This window comes from Siphateles boraxobius, unplaced genomic scaffold, assembly GCF_051911475.1.
Source record: "Siphateles boraxobius isolate OS27281-9 unplaced genomic scaffold, OSU_SipBor_1 2, whole genome shotgun sequence".
Taxonomy (NCBI): Eukaryota; Metazoa; Chordata; class Actinopteri; order Cypriniformes; family Leuciscidae; genus Siphateles; species Siphateles boraxobius.
This window is the reverse complement of record NW_027508810.1, coordinates 1,450,001-1,471,914: the sequence shown is the minus strand read 5'-3', so window position 1 is coordinate 1,471,914 and position 21,914 is coordinate 1,450,001. Positions and strand designations below refer to the sequence as shown.

Below are 21,914 nucleotides of genomic sequence, written 5' to 3'. Positions count from 1 at the left end.
ATTCATAATCTAGATTTTACCTGTTAAAATGACCTTTAGAATATGATCCACATCTCTCTAACCATAGATAATATAGCCTATTGTTGATTTCACTGGCCTGTAAAATAAAGAAAAAGAGAGAACATTGTTTTGTGAGGATAAGAAACAAAAATATAGGTTTTTCAATACATAGTGATTCTGATTATTATAAACTGATTCGGTTCTCGTTTTCAGCATGGTTTACACTTCACTGCGCTTTCTGGCTTTCTTTTCTCTACATGCGTAGTTGTATTACTATAGTAATGTTTCTGTATAATTATTTTTGATTTATTATGAAGATTTATCAGTAATTGGTCTGAGGACTCTCAGAGAGCGGTTTCAGTTAAGGCTTTGATAAAGACTTCGGTCGTGACTGTGGTGTTTAAGTAAGACTTTGATACCGTTCAAATTTAATGCCCTTAATGCTGTGGCAATTTTACCCCCCGAGATATTTTATCAAATCATGAATATTAGAAATTTAACAGTATTCCAGTTTTTCAGCTGATGAAACATCTTAAAACAAAAAGTGTTTTTTTTTTTTTTTTTTTTTTAAATACTTGTTGTAACCATCAATTAAAATGGCAGTAGATGTACAAAACACATCAAGAATTGATTTATACATGCTATCTATGCCTGAGTTCATATAAATTCACTTGACCCGCATGTGTAATTGTTGATTTTGCAGATATTGAGACCGGCTGTTTGGAGGAGAAACACAAGCGAGATCATTTTACCCAGTTGGTTGGAGCCTGTTTGGTGAGTTGTGTGAGATGTGTGAGATGTTTGGGTTGTTTTAGGGGCCTATGAAATCCATTTGATTTTTTGGACTATTTTAATGGTTAAATTAAATTGTAGTAATCTAAATGCATGTCTAATTAATTGAAATCATGAAGCTTACACATTTTAACTACAATTTATTAAAAGTTTAACAAAAAATGCACATTAAAGCTGCAGTAGGGAGTTTTGAGAAAACGTTGACTTAGCCTGAAAATTTGAAAAGCACAACTTACAGGTCCAACCCCCTTGCTCTCTGCTGCGCTACAGCCCTCCCTCCACAGCTCCTCCCTCCACAGCTCCTCCCTCCACAGCTCCTCCCTCCACAGCTCCTCCCTCACAGCTCCTCCCTCCACAGCTCCTCCCTCCACAGCTCCTCCCCCACAGCTCCTCCCTCCACAGCTCCTCCCCCACAGCTCCTCCCTCCACAGCTCCTCCCTCCACAGCTCCTCCCTCCACAGCTCCTCCCTCCACAGCTCCTCCCTCACAGCTCCTCCCTCCACAGCTCCTCCCCCCACAGCTCCTCCCTCCACAGCTCCTCCCCCACAGCTCCTCCCTCCACAGCTCCTCCCTCCACAGCTCCTCCCTCCACAGCTCCTCCCTCCACAGCTCCTCCCCCACAGCTCCTCCCTCCACAGCTCCTCCCCCACAGCTCCTCCCTCCACAGCTCCTCCCTCCACAGCTCCTCCCCCCACAGCTCCTCCCTCCACAGCTCCTCCCCCACAGATCCTCCCTCCACAGCTCCTCCCCCACAGCTCCTCCCTCCACAGCTCCTCCCTCCACAGCTCCTCCCTCCACAGCTCCTCCCCCACAGCTCCTCCCTCCACAGCTCCTCCCTCCACAGCTCCTCCCTCCACAGCTCCTCCCCCCACAGCTCCTCCCTCCACAGCTCCTCCCTCCACAGCTCCTCCCTCCACAGCTCCTCCCCCACAGCTCCTCCCTCCACAGCTCCTCCCTCCACAGCTCCTCCCCCACAGCTCCTCCCCCCACAGCTCCTCCCCCCACAGCTCCTCCCTCCACAGCTCCTCCCCCCACAGCTCCTCCCCCCACAGCTCCTCCCCCCACAGCTCCTCCCTCCACAGCTCCTCCCCCACAGCTCCTCCCCCACAGCTCCTCCCTCCACAGCTCCTCCCTCCACAGCTCCTCCCCCCACAGCTCCTCCCTCCACAGCTCCTCCCTCCACAGCTCCTCCCTCCACAGCTCCTCCCCCACAGCTCCTCCCCCACAGCTCCTCCCTCCACAGCTCCTCCCTCCACAGCTCCTCCCCCACAGCTCCTCCCCCACAGCTCCTCCCCCCACAGCTCCTCCCCCCACAGCTCCTCCCTCCACAGCTCCTCCCCCACAGCTCCTCCCCCACAGCTCCTCCCTCACAGCTCCTCCCTCCACAGCTCCTCCCTCCACAGCTCCTCCCCCACAGCTCCTCCCCCCACAGCTCCTCCCCCCACAGCTCCTCCCTCCACAGCTCCTCCCCCACAGCTCCTCCCCCCACAGCTCCTCCCCCCACAGCTCCTCCCCCCACAGCTCCTCCCTCCACAGCTCCTCCCCCACAGCTCCTCCCCCACAGCTCCTCCCTCCACAGCTCCTCCCCCACAGCTCCTCCCTCCACAGCTCCTCCCTCCACAGCTCCTCCCTCCACAGCTCCTCCCCCACAGCTCCTCCCTCCACAGTTCCTCCCTCCACAGCTCCTCCCCCACAGCTCCTCCCTCCACAGCGGAGCCTGCCGTGAACGCGCAGGCTAGTAAGCAGGACCACCGATGACGGCGGATTATAAACAGTTATGAAACATTCACTAATAGGGACGAAACATCAACAATATGCTTTATATTGACTATGGCCTGCCCATACTTTGACTACAAACTTGTTCCTCAAATCATTATGTATTTTGCAATACATGTAACTTTATAACGTTGCACTCTTTCCATAAGTTATAAATAGCTAGTAAGATAACGTTAAAGGATTAGATTTTGACTAAATACTTTTGCTGATAATTTTCTCACCCCCATGTCATCCAAGATGTCCATGTCTTTCTTTCTTCAGTCGAAATAAATTAAGGTTTTTGATGAAAACATTCCAGGATTTTTCTCCATATAATGGACTTCAATAGGACACAAACGGTTCAATGAACAAATGACAGTTTCAGCGCAGCTTCAAAGGGCTTTAAACGATCCCAGAAGATGCATAAGGGTCTTATCTAGCGAAACGATCGTTCATTTCAAAAATAAATAAAAAACTTGCTCATAAGCACAAATGCTTGCCTTGCTCTGTTCTGTGATGCACGTTCGTGACTCCACTGTTCGAACTCGTTCATCAAAATGAACAAATCTTTTTTTGAGTCATTTCGTTCGTTGAATAAACGGAATGACTCCGAAAAATACTCGTCCAAAATGAACAAATCTTTTTTCGAGTCATTTCGTTCGTTGAATGAACGAAATTACTCGAAAAAAGATTCGTTCATTTGGATGAACGAGTTCGAACAGGAGAGTCACGAACGACGGTACGCGCTCGCGCTGTGCAAGAGAGGGGTGATCAGCGCGTACACGAGCGTGATTGACACTGCTAAGACATTCCTCCTGGCTCTGATTGGTTGTTTCTGACCGGGAGCGGTGTATTTCTGCAAATGGCAATAGGACCAGTGGGAGGAGCCAGAGCAGCTTGATTTTTTTTCACAGATTATCTGTCTCATATTCTACTGTCAGGACATAATGACAGTTTTAACAAATATTTGTTTACAAAAGTTACCGACTGCAGCTTTAAGGGCCATATGAAATATGTTCTCTTTTTTTTCCCCCCTCAATTTTTTTAAATTTATTTTTTAACGAAATCTATGTTTTCCGTTTTAAGTGATCTGGATTCCATTTTAATGGTTTAATTACATTTTAATAATCAAAAAGCATTTCTGATTAATTTAATTCATAAAATGAATTTTTAGGTCCCTACATAAATAAGGCCCTTTTTATTTTTTCTGGCAATCAGCTGAAGACATAAAACATTAATTGAACTAATCTTTTAATCATATGGAATTAAACAAACATTTTTTGTCAAACATAGTGCTACACAGCAGAGCTTTACTGTTAGAATTAAAATATGGTAGAAAAAAGTGATTATAACTTAGAGAAAATAAAGGTTTTATAATAATAATAATAATTATTAATATTGTTATTATTACTACATTACTACACTGTTTGCAGGGCTCCAGACTGTGATCAATTTTTGCTTCACGGAGCGTTTATTAGTTCAGGCCAATAATAGACAGCGCTGCGCCCCGAACCGGCCAGTCGCGGGCCGATCTCCATTACTAGGAGATCCAGTAATGAAATCCATTGAATTCGCCTCCGAATTAATACCATCATCGCTGCAAGATCCAGTGGGAATCATCCCGATGCGGTGCAGAGTTCTCTGTTATAAACCATAATATCAGATCAGCGCTGACGTGGAAACACTTATACAAGGCTTTCCGTCCACAGATCACCAACATTCACCATGGGTTTATGCTAATGTAGAAACTCTAAACAGAACTATGCTATTGTGACAGAAATAGTCAAACGCGTACAAGTACTACACATCTTTTTCCAGCACTTCAACACTATAATATCTTATATAAATGTTATTTTTTATGTGATGACAACACATTTTTTGTTCATCCTTCAAAGATTGTCCTAAAACTAAAGAGGTTAAGATGTAGGAAAACTCTATAATTTAAAGACTAAATTTGTTTTTAATTAAATGACCATTGTAAACAGTAGGATGTTTATTGGCTATTTTCACTCCCTAATATACATTTTTTTCACTCGTTTTGATTTTTAATCAATATTAAGACATTATGTATGATAATTAAAGTTAATTTCATCTACACCCTAAATTAAGCTCAGTGCTTTATAGTCAGCGCCAATGCTGCCAGATATGTGTTGTAGAGCTCAGTGTCTCGGCGCGCCGGCCTCAGATGCTGGAGCCTGTGAACTTAAAATAAAACTGCACATTGTAATATCTGTACGTTAAGTCTATGTATTATTAAAGCATTTGTCAGTATTAGTTATTTTGGGGGAAATCTGAATAATTGCATTGCAAGCTGATTTAAGGTGTGCCCCTAAATGTTCTGCTTGCGCTCCTACAATGTCCCGTCAGGGGCTGCAGCGCTCCTGGGAACACAAGCTGGTTCGGTGAGCAGAACACCGTGTGTGTGATGGTCTTCATGGCCACAGTGTGGCAGTAATGCACTTCGAGACGCATCTCTTCTTTCTCTCACTGCGGTGGAGGAAATGCTTTTTACATTTTTTTTCTTCCGTGCATACGCAAGTGTGTGGCCGATCCCCTGACTCTGAAGATTAGCTGCATTAAAGTATTGAGTGGCCCAAATTCTATCCTCTGGTGAAAAATTAATGTGTGCTCGCAAAGGGCCGCTCTCCTCCCCTGAATAAACCTCCAGCACTCATGGATTTATACGAGACTCTGGGTTTTTGAGCGAGCTAGGCCTCAAGGCATGTTTATTGCAGAGTTTGTGATGGGACGGCTTTATAATGGCAGTCGGGTGACTCATCGAGACCTGCTCTCCTATCTTCATTTAAACCACTGTACGCCTGATTAGTATGTAAATACAGGTTTGTTATGCAGTGTTATTAGTGTCTTATGTAAGACTAGCTGAAGGCCGTCGAGGTTGGATGTGGGCAGTGTTATACGCACGGATGCAGGGATATTATTCTAGTGTTTTGATGAGTTTAATTCTGGTCTGATCCTCATGATAGAGCTTCCACAGCTGTTTTGGTGACGAGTGTCTAATTAACGGCATTGTCTGTCTGTCGTTGTTATTCAGATCTGTGTTCCTGATGGTGTGCTAAAAGAAAGATTGGATCCAGAAACGCTGGAGTCTCTGGGACTGATCAAACAGGCTCAACAGTTCAACCAGAAGATTGTCAAAATCAAGACCAAACTATTGTAAGTCACATGTTCTGCTGTTCTGACCGTGTTCAACGCGGTTGATCGCATCTTAACCTGTGAATGTAAAACCTACATATAGGGGTGTAACGAAGCCTCCATGTCACGATTCGATACGTATCACGATACTGAACTCACGATACGATATTATTGCGATGCTCCAAGACATATGGTAAAAGGTTAACAAAAATAAACTTGAATAAAATGCTAAATTTGATGCTACATTGTGTGTGTAAATGAATAGACTTGGTGCTGGAAACCCAAAGCACAGGACAATAGAGACACCAGAATAACAATATTCATGATTCTGAAGATGAAAATACACAATTATTTTAGACTAATATGCTTGCACTCTTTCACTGACTAGATATATTAAAAAAAAAATGTAGGCCACTTTTTACTGGTAACATCTTTAAATATTTGTGGGTCCTGATAATGCCAAATGTCTGTAGTACTGACACTAAAACTCTGAAAACTTGAATTTTTTCTCACACAGAAATTTTCATTTTGGGTGAACTATACATGATACATATTGATGTATTTTTGTATTGTGATATATTGTGACACCCCTACTACATATCTAATGTGTTAGCTTGCTAGATTAGCATTTAGTGTCTCAAAGTATACCATCAGCAAGGGCATTACTCTTCAATGTGCTGCCTATCGAGACAACGTTTGGCCCTTGCAGCCTCAATCCTCTCAAACTCAAATGAGCTGATGGCTTAGCATTTTTTTTAAACAAAAAGGCAAAAAAAAATCTTTCTAGATAGGAAGCCTGTAAGGTTTTAAGAGATATTTGGATTTGCAGGATATAGATATGAATTTGAGCCATATGTAGGGCCTATGATTTCCACAATGTGGAAAATGCAGAATCCAGTAATAAAAATAGCATTTTCAGTATTATGTGGAATGTCAGCATTTTGCAAGTTTGGGATGAATAAGTGAAAAGTTGGGCTGTACACCTAATCAAATCACATTATGAACTAGTGTCTGTGAATACTAAATCGCAAATAGTTTAAAAATAAAGCCTGCACGTATGAATGAATCTCTTCTGCAGCATTACATCATTTCCTTTGATAAAACTATCATCAGATACACTGAAACTCAAAAGTCTTCATGACAACACGTCAAAATAAATGTTCAGTAATGGCCAATAGTGATGTCCAGTGGGGGTTTGGGGATAATTGTTTTTAATAACTCTACAAGTTTGATTTAACCATCAAAATATGAGGGTAGAGCAAAACTCTAAACTTGGTTAATGTTTCAAGTTATTTATCTGACAAAATATTTAACAAAAAAAGGATCAACTACAGCTTTTATTTTACAGTGCAAAAAAAAAAAAGCTGATGGCAAAAACCGTACACTGACTACAACATAATCAGTTATTCATATTTTTTGGTTCTCTCTTGATTTGTTTGTATGACAGCCTGGCTAAAAAATATGTCGGCACAATTTGGCATGTTTCATTGCGTTATCATAAATAAAACGAGAATAACGACGCAATATCTTTACCAGATTTTTAAGAATATTTAAATAAAGGGTGAAGTAGTAATTTTCTTAGACACTTTTGACCAATGCTGTCTTACTGTTGTACTATAGAACGTACCTCTCAAAGTCAATTTATAGAAGTTAGGGGAAAATAAAATGGAGTTTTAGAGAGAAAAAAAGCTTTTTATAGAGCTTTTATAAAAAATTATTATTATTTTAACTTTTAACAAATTGTTGTTAAATTGAATGTTTCGTGATTTCAATTACTTAGACATGCTTTTTGATTACTAACATTACATTTAACCGTTTAATCAGAGTCCAGAAAAAATTAAATGAGAAAAAAAAAACAGGAAAACAAAACAGCATTTGGATTATTATAAAAATGGCTCTGATGATGTCCTACATATGCCTTACTATAGAGTGTAACAGTCTGGCTCTAGAAGTAAAAACCCCATTCATTTTCTCCATATGGGAATTGATTTTTAACAATAACTTTAAACATTTAAAGACTGACATACTGTGAGCTACAGAGTTGTTCATCGATGGTTTTGATTATGTCATCAGCCAGCATTTTCAACTTATTTTTGATATAATCATGTTTACAGCAGAATTCCTGGTGGAAAAACTGCATTACCCATGATTCCGAGAAATCTCTACCAATCAGAGAGTTGAAACATGTAAATCACACCAAACAGGCTCTTTAGAGCACGCCCATTCCCATTAGAGGATGGATACCCGACCCGAGCCCGACGGGACCCGGGTACCGGGTCGGGTTCGGTTACTGCTCTGTCGGACGCGGGCCGGGCTCGGACAAAAAAATTTGGCCCGATCCGCACGCCCATTCCCATGATGCACTGCGAATAGTACAAGAGTTATTCTCCCTGTGCTGTCAAGCTAAAATAATATTTATAAAGTTACTGCTTCCATGTACATAATCAACATTTTCATCAATATTTTCATAATATATATTCGCAGTGGTGGTGTTTTCCTAGAGATTGGACAGCCTCACATTAAAGCAGATTGAATCAGTTCTTTTGTACCTGATCATTTTCATCTGAAGCGCAGAGTTGGACCTCTGTTGAGTTCTGATGACAGTCACTGGGTATAAAACAGCTTGAGTTCATGTGCCGTATTGTTCTCTTTCAGACACAAGTCACTGCTTTCTGCACATTCAGCATGTTGTTGTGAATCTATAAAATGTCCCAGCCTCATTTTGCTGTAAATGAAAGGCATAGCGTGAACTCCCCTGATGATGATTAATTTCATGCCTTTGTGTAGGTCTTTCTTAATGAGTTTTATCAAGATTACAGTGCACTCTGCCCTGAAAGCCCTCGCTCTACCCACACCACAGCTCTTCACACGCCACATGCCAGTCGTTTCTTTGACACAAACATGTTGGAATGAAGTAATTGGTTTCATGTCGTCTTCTGAGACGTCTGAGGGCCCGTGACCAGCAGACCTCAGCTCTGATGTGCTTCATTATTTTGAGATGATGGCATGAAGTTATTGTTCGGTCACGGTGTAACCATCCATCTTTCTCTCTGTAGTTACAAACAGCAGAAGTTCAATTTGTTGCGTGAGGAGAATGAAGGTTACGCTAAGCTGATCACGGAGCTCGGCCAGGATCTGACCGGGAATCTCACCAGCCACGTCGTCCTGGAGAACATAAAGTCATTAATAGGTACGGTACACACCGCATCACTCGTGAGATAAACTTCATTATTACATATCGCTCTACACTGATGATGATGATGATGGCTAACAGTAGATTGTCTTGAAGTTCAGTGCTTCTCAACCAGAGGGCCTCAGCAAACCTTTGAGGTGGCTGCAGAATAACTGAGAATTTTAATAATAAAAAGCAATTAAAGACTACATGATTTCCTCATTAGCGTTATCACGGTAAAGCTAGGCAGCAACAGCAGTATCAATAAACAACAGTATTAGTCGACAACAATAGCAGTTTCCATCAAAGTGGGACTCCATCTGAAATGGGTAGATGGAAACATAGGTAATATCTTATTGCTGTTAATATGAGAGATACAAATAAATGTACATTTATAATAAAGTTTGTAAAATATGCTTTTTATGCATGTGTTCCCGATCTGCTCTTCAACTTAAAGCTTTAAACACATTTCTTACTTATGAAACATGTAAACTTAATATGAAATGCATGGTGAAAATGTGTGTGTATATATATATATAATATATAGTAGTTAGCAAGTTAATGAAGACGACGTGTTTTAAACTGATCGGCATGAGTATTGGCAGATGTTGCAGTATCTGTATCTGACAGAAGAAGTGTTATTGACCCATCACTAATACAAACACATGTAGTGTGAATCAGTAGGCTAAAACACAGATGAAACTGACTCTTGCCCCGGGTCATTGGGCCGCCTCTGTCGAGCCCTGATAGTGACTGGGACTGCAGCCCAGAACAAGTTTGTGATCAGTTGAGTGAGCTCAAACCAGCTGTCATAATTACAGCTGTTGTGTGTCATAACTGTCACTGAGATCATGAGGTGATGCAGTCAGTGTTGTGTCCTCAGGATGCTTCAATCTGGACCCGAACCGAGTGCTGGACATCATCTTAGAGGTGTACGAGTGTCGCTCGGACCACGACGAGTTCTTCATCCCTCTGATCAAGTCCTACATGTGCGAGCACCAGACCCTCTGCCACATGCTTGGCTTCAAGTTCAAGTTCCACCAGGTAATGTCCATCACACTGATCACATCTCTCTTTCATCACAGTTAATTACACGCTAGTGTTCATCTCGTTAACCTAAAGTAACACCACAAAACGTTCGTCAATGAGACGATGACAAGGCGACACAAGGTCATTAAACTATAACTGTGTCTATATTAACAAGCAATATTATGTTAATAATCTCTCGACTATATTTGGGATTGTTGAAGCGGAATAAATGCAACACACAATGAACAATGTGTGACAATACAGTCTTTAAAGCTGTTGTTTGTTGAAAAGGGGGCAAAAAAGGTCCCTGCAAAATAACTTTTATAACTAAATCTATTACAGCCGAATTAAACTAAATCACAGATAAATGAAAATGCTAAATGAATGTACAGCGTTGATTACAGCATTACGTTTACATTTAAATTTCTTTTTATACATTTTGCAGATAACCAATAAATAATCATAATGTCTTGTCAGATGCAGTTTCTCTTCCACCTCTGCAGTGTAAAGTTGGCTTTTCTTTTCTTTTTAAAGTTGATAATGTTATTTGTAGCAGTCTACAGTACGCAAACATACAACACAGACATATTTAAAAAAGTAATTATAAAAATTGCCTTTACAAGCTTTAAAAGCCCCTTAATGGAGAAGTTAATATCTGACCCTGGTTTAGCTCTCATATATGCATCTAAATGTTTAGTCAGAAAGTTGGACACATTACACATTACACTAGGACACATTACTAGGTTTTAACCAGAAACACTTTAGCCAGTGTTGGGCAAAATTTCAGAAATATTCCCGTCGTTGTGTCTGAGTGTTCATTGCAGTGCAGAATATGTCAGTTGGCATGGCAACTATTCTAAATAACCCTCTGTAGTTTTAGTTCATATTATTGTGCTGTAATGTTCACCGACTCGTACAAGATGACTGCTTCGTCAGGTTTCATTTTCTGACTTCACTTTTATTCAAATGCACAAAAGTAGATAAACGTGGAAATATAGTGAGCATTATTTTGCACACCCGGCTCCTGAAAGAGATCCCTGTCTGTAGTCATGTTGATCTGGTTTATGTGTGTGTCCACAGGAGCCGAATGGAGAAACGCCATCCTCTCTGTACCACATCGCTGCAGCTCTTCTCCAACACAACCTCATCGCTCTTGAAGACCTCTACGCTCATGTGAGTGGTACATCAGCACTCAGACTATAAAAATGTGACCACACTAGACTTTTGGTAAGGTTTGTAATTGTGCCGTCGAACCGATTTTTCATACTGCTAAGTGGACCAACGGCCACATACACCCTGCAATGTGTCTTCTAATTTAAATGCATTTCCGTGTGCAATGACTGACATGGTGGTAATCATAGCAACATTTCGGCATCTAGCAGGTGTGAACAAGAAACCGTTTAACCCAGGGCTGACCAATCCTTTACCTGGAGACTTCATTCCCAGCCCTGATCTCTCTCTCTCACACACACACACACACACACACACACACACACACACACACACACACACACACACACACACACACACACACACACACACACACACACCAATCGCTCCTGAAGATCTTAATTAGCAGGTTCAGTTGTGTTTGATCAGGGTTGCAGCTGAACTTTGCAGGAAGGAAGATCTCCAGAAACATTAGGCATCGCTGGTTTAGCCTGTTTGGTGTTTGCTATTTTTGAACAAAGTAGTATTTGTCACCAAAGACGCTTAATTTCCAAAAGCTTTCCTGCTTTAAATGGCGCCCCCACACCAGTTTGGATGTATGATCTGTCGGGGTGCACTGAAAATGTCTGTCTTGGGCCGAAAGAGAAAATTTGTTCGGAAACATGAGCTGAAAATGCACTGTCATGAAATTTCGATGTTTTAGTAGAGCGTGATTCTGGAAAAATCGTTTTTTTTTTGGTTTCAAACCGATATCACACTTCTGACCAGACAACTAAATTAAATATCATGTAATTTACTAGAGGTTCTGACAAATGTTAATTGCTGCAGTCTATTTAAAATGTTAAATGATTCTGAATGAATTATTACAAACAAATAAAGGAATTGAATGAATGATTCAATGACTCGCTCATAAAGAGTTCACTTGTTTCATTACTTGATGAATCAGCTTTTTTTAAACGAATCTCTTGAATAAATGATTCAATAAATACATTATTTAACAGTCACTTGTCGCCACCTACTGGTTTAACGATGTAATCGATACAATTGTTTGAAACGCCAAGTTACTTTCATAAGGTGATTTACTCTTGATCGCTATTGTAGACATTAGTGTTTATATCTGAACTATGAACTTTTATCTCGGTTCCCCTGTGATATGAATATTTGTAACCCAGAAATAGTGAAACTGTGTGGTTGAAAACACTGTTTGTGAAGCGGTTTCGCACCGAACGGCTCTCTCTGGACCAGCGGCAGCTCAAACATGTTTGCTGTGATTTTGTCCAAGGTTTAATAGTCACAGGCGAATCGTTGTCATTTAGTAAGGAGATCGCGTGGGTGTGCGAATCCCGATTGCGATCCTTTAGCGATTAATCGTTTAGCAGCTCTATGTAGTAGTTTACTTGTTTCTGTTTGCAATAGCCTTACTGTGCTGAAACATGATTGTTATAGTCATGTTATTCAATGCTGGTAAAATGATGCGACCCTCATTCACTGATCCACTCTGCTCACATGCTCTGGTAATAATAGCTTTGTGGGAGTGTACATTATCTTGATAATTGGTCAAAAAAATAAATCTGTTAAATCTAATACTGTTCCATAGAACTGAATAAAGAATAATATCGATATTTAATATCAATATATGTTCTGTCTGATTTTAGTGTTACTTTACATAAAAGTCTGGTTATTTAAAAAAAATTTTTTGGCTTGTATGTTTTTTTTCAGTATCATTAAAATTATTGAATTTAATTTTAAAAGTCTAATATTAATAATAAAAAAGCTAAATAATTATTAAAAGCATTTTTCAGTTTGCATCCAGAATTTGTATTTTGGTGCATCCCTAATAATCTAAAGAATATAACATGCAGTTGCTCCTCCTATAAAATAATGTTGATGTAATAGATTTTTAAATCAAAACACTAATATCAGCAATTACAATATTCAAGGAAATAATCGACACTTACGTTTTTGCCATGATCGTGCAGCCCTAGTTCACATTTAAAAAAGTTTTCAGTAAATGTCATTTTATTTATGCAGATTCAGTCCCCTACAAATAATTCTAGAATGATTGTTTCCAAAGAGATCGGGTGGGTCTTTCATACCGCAATATAAATAACGCAGCAAAAACAAAATATTGCAATATCAGTTTTTACCAATATCATGCATCCATAGAAATGCGTTATTCACTTCTGCAAAGCGATGTGACAGGCAAGTTTATTAATTTTCATTTTATCGATTTTATTTATTAGTTGTTACAGGCCTACTTAGGCTTGGGCGGTATCCAAATTTTGATAATGTCAAACCTCCTCCCTATTTTAACGGGGTATACGGTATTACCGTGACTAATTAAAAATTATGACATAAGGCTCAGACAGCGTCACCAAACTGTTGGCTTGTGTCTACACCGTTCAGAAACTGAATACCAGATCGGGCATAAAAAACACACAAAAAAAATCAAGGCCAACCCGTGCACGTTGTGTCTAATCCCGGCTGACGGCATTAAATGTAATATGAGCCGGAGCCCTATTTAGACTCGACTATTTTTAATAAGTGGGCCGTTATAATATGGTGGCGCCAAATAATTGTTTAACCCAGGTGCTGAGGGGGTGGTAGATATAAACACTATTTATAAATGAGCAAAAATGGGACAATTAATAATATTTAATTATTTTAATTGACAATTGTATTCATTTTATTAATTAATTTACATTAAATTAACAAGCAACAAGCAAGAAGTGCATTTTTAAATCTGGTGACACGCGTCCATTGATTTTTATTAATACAAATTTTCTGTCAGTGTCTGCTGCAAAGATTAAGTTGACGATCGCCATCTCCTAGTGGACGCGCATATATAGAGAGAAATGCAAATCATGGATTACATAATCAGAAGGTATAGGCTAGCCTTTTTCTTTTCGTTTTGAATTGTTTTGTTTAAAGAAATTGACGATTGATATCTCCGTAGTGAACGCGCCTATAGAGAGAAATGCACATCCTGGATTAATCAGAGAGTATGCTGCCTATATTTCTTTTCCTTTTGAATTGTTTCGTTTAAAGAAATTGTCGATTGATATCTCCGTGGTTAACGCGCCTATAGAGAGAAATGCACATCATGGATTAATCAGAGAGTATGCTGCCTATATTTCTTTTCCTTTTGAATTGTTTCGTTTAAAGAAATTGACGAATCGCCATCTCCATAGTGAACGATAGAGAGAAATGCACATCATGGATTACATAATCAGAGAGTAGGCTAGCCTATTTCTTTTCGTTTTGAATAGTTTCGTTTAATTTGATGATCGCCATTTCCGTATGAACGCGCATAGAGAGAAATGCACATCATGGAGTAAATAATCAGCGAGTGGCCTATTTCTTTTCGTTTTGAATTTTCATTTAATGAAATTTCAAGCTTTATTTAGATATCTGTCATGTCTGTGAGACATACACTGAGTTTCGGTTAATTTATGATGAGATTTCAATGCAAGTGACCGCGGCGCGCCAGCGCACGATCATGTCATGATTATGTTGTCTGATATATTTGATTCTTATTTATTATTGGTTGATAAAAAAAATATATTAAAATTAAGATACAATTTTTTACAAAACGAAATTCACTTTAAAGAAAGGCCTTTTACAAAATTAAACTTAATTAATTGGTCAATGACTGACTCTCGATGCATCCCATCTTACTCGTGCTGTTCAGTTTTCATTATCAACGTAAAAAAAAAATAACATTATAATATTTCAACAAATATAAACTAATGCGCTTATATAATGAACTCGGGGCAAAATGCGTCCTCGCAGCAGTGAGTGGGTGGTTGTTTCGGAGATGCGACATTAGGTTAGAGGTGTTTCCATCTCTCGCGGTCACCTTTTTTATTGCAACATTTACAAATTGCCTCGTCAGTATTTACCGCCTCTCCCTTCTGTCTCTCTCTCTCTCTCTCCTCCACACTGTCACTTGATGACAACTACATAAGCATTTTTAGGCATTGAATAAATTATATTTATTTATTATATATAAGTGCCGGTAATGACGGTATTGAAACTGATACCGTTGCTATTTTAAGACCCCGCGGTATACGATATTACCGAAATACCTCCCAACCCTTGGCCTACTACACTTTTGGGGGGGTCTTCACGTTTTCCCCTAATCTGTGTTCTTGGGAGAAAGGTGATGTCATGAACTTTTTATCATACTGTACGTTAGTACCTTTTCTGTCTTAATGGGATTCAAAATTGTCAGACAACTTCCTTTTGAACAGAACAGGCAGCAAATGCCATCCTTTTAGGAGTTTAAAAACATAATTCTGCTTATTAGAATTACAGATGCACTTTGACTCTATTTACACATGGTATTAAAATGTGTCCAGTGGACAAGATTGAATATTTGATGGTGGGACCTACGTGTATCTGGAGCATCACGCTCATAATAGAGCAGCTTATAATATAGTGCCAGCTTGATGTCATGCTTGGGTTAATGCCAATTAGGTATGCACATTTCATATTCAGAGAGAGAAATACAGTTGCAAAAACTGCAACAGAAATACACAATTTGGTGGCTCGTTTTAATACCACGGTTAAATCCTGGGAGAATATTCATTAAAGGAATAGTTTAGTTAAAAATGAAAATCCCGTCATCATTTACTCGCCCTCAAGTTGTTTCAAACCTGTATGAGTTTCTTTCTTCGGCTGAACACGAAGGAAGATATTTTGAAGAATGTTATGGTGCTTTTCCACTGCACAGTACCAGCTCGACTCGCCTTTGTTTGGTTTTCCACTGTGTAAAAGTTGTACCTGCACCTGCTTTCGGGTACTTTTTTTCCGTATCACCTCCGGCGAGGTTCTGAGCGAGCTGAGGCGATCCTAAAATGTGATGTGAAAACACTGCAGACTGCTGATTGGTCAGAGTATTGTCACTATTCATCGCGTCATCATTGCAGGCGCCAGACGGAGCTGTTTTTTTTTTCAGCAGTTTTTCGTTTTGCTGCCCTCAGCCTCTCCTGAAACAGCGTTTGTCTTCTTGCTGTGAGAAACAGCCACATCCCGAGGATCAAAAACAGCATACACTCGATTGTCCTGTGTGTGTGTGTGTGTGTGTGGGTAGCGGGTGTGTGTCGCCTAGAAGATTACGTCACGGCAGTTTCCTGTGGCGTCGCTATGACGACCAAGTACTGTTGTGGAGATACTATCTGTAATGGAAAATGGAGCGAAAAGCGAGTTGAGCTGGTAATGGAAAAGCACCATTAGTAACCAGACAGTTGTTGAACCAGGGAACTACACTGCGACCAAAATGGTCGCATATGCGACCTTTTGAAATGCCATTGCGACCCTAATTTTTAATGGGTCGCAAATGTATCACTGATTATTTTTGTACCTATGTTTTTAGGCAATATGCTATGCTTTACTATGAGCATTTATTAAAACAGAAATGTGTATTTTAAGAATACGTTTTATAACGTGCTCTGAGCATTCAACACATCAAGTTGGCTTCAGCCCCGCGACCGTTACTTAGATTAAAACGTACCATTGTATCAGTGCTGCGCGAGCTCTCTCTCTCAGAAACACGGACGCGCGCACACAGAGAGAGAGAGAAGATAATTGTAAAATGAAAATTGGCTATAGTTTAAATTTTGTTCTTGCTTGTTTTTTTTCTGTCAAAATGTCAGAAAGCATTTTGTATTATCCATCCGTGTTTTTAAAATTCGTTAAATGACGGCCGTTTTACTGCTAACACAGCCCTCATTATAGGCCTATGTCGGATTCATTTAACTTATACTTGATATTATTTTTATAATAAGTGATTTGTTATGCTATTATTGGACTTCTTTCTATTCATTGTCAACTGTTTTCTATAAATATGTTTGTATTGGCTAACATTTATTCAGCTAATGCGTGTCCTGTTTAAAATGTGCAATGTTCAAACGCAAAGACAGCACGTCACAAATAGAAGCCGTTTTCCCTGGATATTGGAATAATAAATACAACACTTTTTTTTTCAGCATTTTTTTTTTTACTCTTTTCTAGGGGTTTCTTAATTTTAGACAAGTTGACCAGCACACATTATATGCAATGCAATATAATGCATGCGTGTCCTATGTGTGACATATTTTGCACACAGGTAAAGGTGCCCAATATCAGTCATTTCTAAAGTAAAAAAAAGAAAAGAAAAGTGTTTTTAAAAATATCTCTTTATTTGATTATCAGTAAATTTGTTTTCTATACAGAGATATCGACCATAACAGCAATATTAATATCGGTTATCGGTATCGGCCACAATTTTCACATCGGTGCATCACTACTTACGAGTTCACGAGTCTGCCCATCTGTGCAAACCATAGCATGTTGAAATCCATTTTGCTCTTTATTGTGTACAGTATTTTCTATTGCAGTAAATCTATCCCAACCAATGTTAAAGAAAACAAAAACAAGGCGGCATGTGGTTTAAAACATGGCAAGTAAAATAAAAAGCACATCTGTATGCAATACAGTTTCATTATTGTTCATTATTATCCAGAGCGGCTTACTATAAATAATTTGTGCGACCAAATCATATTTTGCGCTAGTAACTGAAAAAGTTAGTAGTGCAAGTGCCACCAGTGGAAAAGTTTAGTGTAGTTCCCTGTGTTGAACCCCATTGACTTCCATAGTATTTTTTTTAAATATTATATTATGGAAGTCAATGGGGCCCAACAACTGTTTGGTTACTAACATTCTTCAAAATATCTTCCTTTGTGTTCAGCAGAAGAAAGAAACTCAATAACATGTGTCATCAGCCCTGGACAAACTGAGCTTGTGTTGTCGGAAACATGATGTTGCATTGCTCTGATTTGTGTTAAGTGACCCTATCTGAACAGAAGAGTTTTTGGTCATGATGTTAACACTGAGAAACAGTCGTTTGTCTTTACGCAGCTCCTCCCACTGGACTCCAACATTGTGGAAGAGCACAAGAGGGAGAACCTGGAGGCCAAGCAGATCGCCCGCAAACTCACCATGGTGGTCGTGCCCTCCGAAAAGACCGAGGACAAGGAGAAAGAGAAGGAGAAGGAAGAGGAGAAAAATGAGAAGGTAACTCATCTTTGCTGTAGTTTATTCTCTTAAACTGAAGCGTGTCCGTCCTGCACCACTAGTGGCCATTCAGAAATCATTGTTTAGTGTTGCTGTTAAAGAAATGGTAAACAACAAATAAAAATGGTCATTGTTCGCTCATGTCATTCCAAAGCCATACTGAAGATATCAAGTGCTTGAACATTATTATTATTATTATTTTTGTTTGCAGAGGTGTAAAGTCCAGGGCTCAGAAAGTAAAAGTCCTGCCATATGTTTATTCCAGCCATGAACTCAGTCGGCTGATGCCACTATATCATCTAATAAAAACTGAGATAATTAGCAAATCCAGCTGACTGGAACAAAATACTGAGGAGGACTTTTACTTTCTGAACCTGGACTTTACACCTCTGTTTGTTATAACTAACCGTGTAAACTGACAATACATCCAAAGAAACTGTTAGTAATATTAACTTATCACATTTATTCATGAAATAAGTAGTAAGCGCTGTCAGCACAGATCATAAAACAAAGTGCGTAGAACGGTTTTAAATTTAAAAATCTGTGAATTTGTGTCAAATCTGTGACTGATTTGAAAAGTAGCACGTTACGTATTACATAGAAACGTAGCAGGACTATTATTTTGCATTTACACTCCAACACTTCATGCACAGATCATCTGACATACAGCATTAGAATTTGTTTCTGTCTATTGCTAATGATTATCACTGTCAATAGATTCAATCGTAATGGATCTCTTATTGACATTGTATCTATAGTTTGTCGATCTCAACTGGCTCCCAGAAATGAACAAATTGGCTGTCCCAAATTGACAGAAGATTAGTTTGTTGACACTAGACCAAAGAAGAGTTTCTGGCATTTAATGTTATAAATCCATGTAAATGTCAGCGTTATGTAAATGTCTTTTGCTCTGCTGATCAGGTGCTTGATTACAGCAGTGCATGTTCAGATGCTCTCAGGGACTCGGATTCACAAACGCACTTCCAGACGCAGAGATAAGCTGCAATTTAGTCATGCCGTGTACTAAGTTAATGCTTTAAATCAAATCTTGACTGTGTAATGACAGATGATGCATACAGAATGTATGCAGAACTTTCAAATGCTGTGCAATAGACATTAAAAACATTCGGATCAATATTCAGAAGTACATAGGGCTGCTCGACTATGGGAACAATCATAATCATGATTATTTTGCTCAATACTGAAGTCACGATTATTAAACTCGATCATTGGTGGGTGATATAAACAGTCTTATTTCATGATGCGAATATTATCAAAACTTCAGCAAAAAACTAATGCTAGGTTAATTAATTAAAAATCCTCAGACAAGTTAACACCCAGCAATACAATAAAAACTATGAAACTAAATTACAAACAAACTGCCAAAAATACAACAGAACACAAACTCAAATTAGATGGTGTTTTAGGGAAGATGTGCTAACAGTGGTGTTCAGATAAGTAACTGCCTATAACAGAAATTGAATAATCACATCTTAAATACATTTAATATCGACTAATCCTTATTAAAACCACAGTTTATTCATTCAAGAGCAGCGAGTGAATTTATCTCTGTCTTTTGTTGTTTAATTAACGTGACAGACTGCAGCAGATTTATTAGGCGGTTGTCACTTTAAGAGCTTCACGGATCCAATATACTGATACACACACGCTCTTTCTTAGTGTTTACATTCACTTAAGACATAACCAACTGTGTTTACAAGGATACTTACCAAACCGGCATTTTACAACACACACTTATTTGGCGGATTTGGACGTCAAGTTCGGGCTTTTAGGGAGGAATGAAAGCGCAACGCTGTGAAGGAAAGGAAGGTGCGCTGGACGAGATGCGGCATAAGCACAATTATCATTTATATATATATATATTAGTTTGTCTATTACTTATGAAGATTGTAAACAAGGTCTGAATGATTAATAAAACTGGTTTAATGTGTTTTTTTTTAACAAATAGTATTAGAGCATCTCCTTTTCTCTCACACATGTAACATTGAATAAAACAGATTCAACTGTTTCCGATTTCAAGCATGTTAAAGTGAAATCAGAACAATTTGCATAGAAAACCTGTCAGTGACGTCACTTGCAGTACTTAAAAAGAGACTAGTGGATAACACAAGGCATTCAAAAGCACGTTTATATTAAAGGCAAAGAATGCACTGTGAATATAGTTTCATGTGGTCTTGGGCTTTGAATAAAATATGAACATAAAATATGCTATTGTTAGTGGCAGCCTAGTTTACAGATTGTCCCCTTCCACCTGAATATATGAAACTCCAGGTTTTGCAGTAGTAGTTGTGGATCATTAGACTGCATTTGTGTGACTTGTAAGATGTAAGGAACAACACAGATGGTGTGTGTGTCTCTGAAGATAAGAATCCCTCGCAGTACTGATGGCGTGTCCCGCGCTCCTCTAACGTGTTCCTCCTCTCGTGTCAGCCTCCTGATAACCAGAAGCTGGGTCTGCTGGAGGCTCTCCTGAGGATCGGGGACTGGCAGCACGCTCACAGCATCATGGATCAGATGCCGGCCTTCTACGCCACCTCCCACAGGGCCATCGCCATCGCACTGTGCCGACTGCTTCACCTGACCGTGGAGCCGCTCTACCGCAGGTACAGCGGGCACACACACACACACACACACACACACACACACACACATACACACACACACACACACACGCACGCCTACTGTCCCGGCCTGGAACAGCGCTCGTTTACAGTCATCTACTCAGTCACTCAATCATTCTGCCATCACAGATCCACATTTTTTTGGGTTCAATTCTAAACTAGCAGGGAACCGTTATTGTGATTAAGACTCTATGAAATTGATTTTATTTTTTTCCCCAAATTCTAGATTTTCCATTTTAATTTTGTGGTTTTGTTTTAATGGTTGAATTTAATTTTAATAGTCAAAACACGTTCTAATCAATTTAATTAGTAAATCACCTGACCTTTTTAGCCTCTCTAACGCAGGTACAGCTGTCACACACACACATGCACACACGCACACACACACACACACACACACACACACGCACACACACACGCACACACACACACACACACACACATGCACACACGCACACACACACACACACACACACACACGCACACACACACGCACACACACACACACACACACACACACACACACACACACACACACACACACACACACACACACAGCTTTGTTTTTGTGATTTTTGAGGACATTCCATAGGCGTAATGGTTTTTATACTGGACAAACTGTATATTCTATCCCATTACACTGCCCCATCCATAAACCTACACCTCACACACACACACACACACACACACACACACACACACACACACACACACACACACACACTGCTCCTATCCCTAAACCTACCCATCACACACACACACACACACTGCCCATATCCCTAAACACACACACACACACACACTGCCCCTATCCCTAAACCTACCCATCACAGGAGACATTCTGCATTTTTACATTTTTAATAAAACACTGCTTAGTATGTTTTTAAAGCCATTTGAAACATGAGGACTCATGAAATAACCCCATAAATCCCGTTCAAGTTGTAATACCAGTGTAATACCAATGTCATTATACACATTTGTGTTCTCACAAACACACACACACACACACACACGCATGCACGCACGCACACACACACACACACGTCTACTCTCACAGGCCTGGATCAGCGCTCGTTTACGGTCATCTACTCGTTCTGACTGCCTCACTGAATCTCAGATCCCATTTTTTTGGGTTACGTTCAATT

At 39.7% G+C, this 21,914-nt stretch overlaps 1 protein-coding gene across 2 annotated transcripts in view; it reads left to right on the top strand.

The window, feature by feature from the left end:
• Positions 1-21,914, top strand: part of thoc2 (THO complex 2) — a 107,399-nt gene that overhangs the window by 13,190 nt on the left and 72,295 nt on the right. For both annotated transcript variants that reach the window (XM_077235636.1, XM_077235637.1), the window contains exons 5-11: positions 704-774; positions 5,600-5,721; positions 8,757-8,890; positions 9,756-9,916; positions 10,982-11,074; positions 17,972-18,127; positions 20,579-20,751. In XM_077235636.1, coding sequence (XP_077091751.1) covers positions 704-774; positions 5,600-5,721; positions 8,757-8,890; positions 9,756-9,916; positions 10,982-11,074; positions 17,972-18,127; positions 20,579-20,751 — 910 coding nt within the window. The remainder of the gene's footprint in view (positions 1-703; positions 775-5,599; positions 5,722-8,756; positions 8,891-9,755; positions 9,917-10,981; positions 11,075-17,971; positions 18,128-20,578; positions 20,752-21,914) is intronic.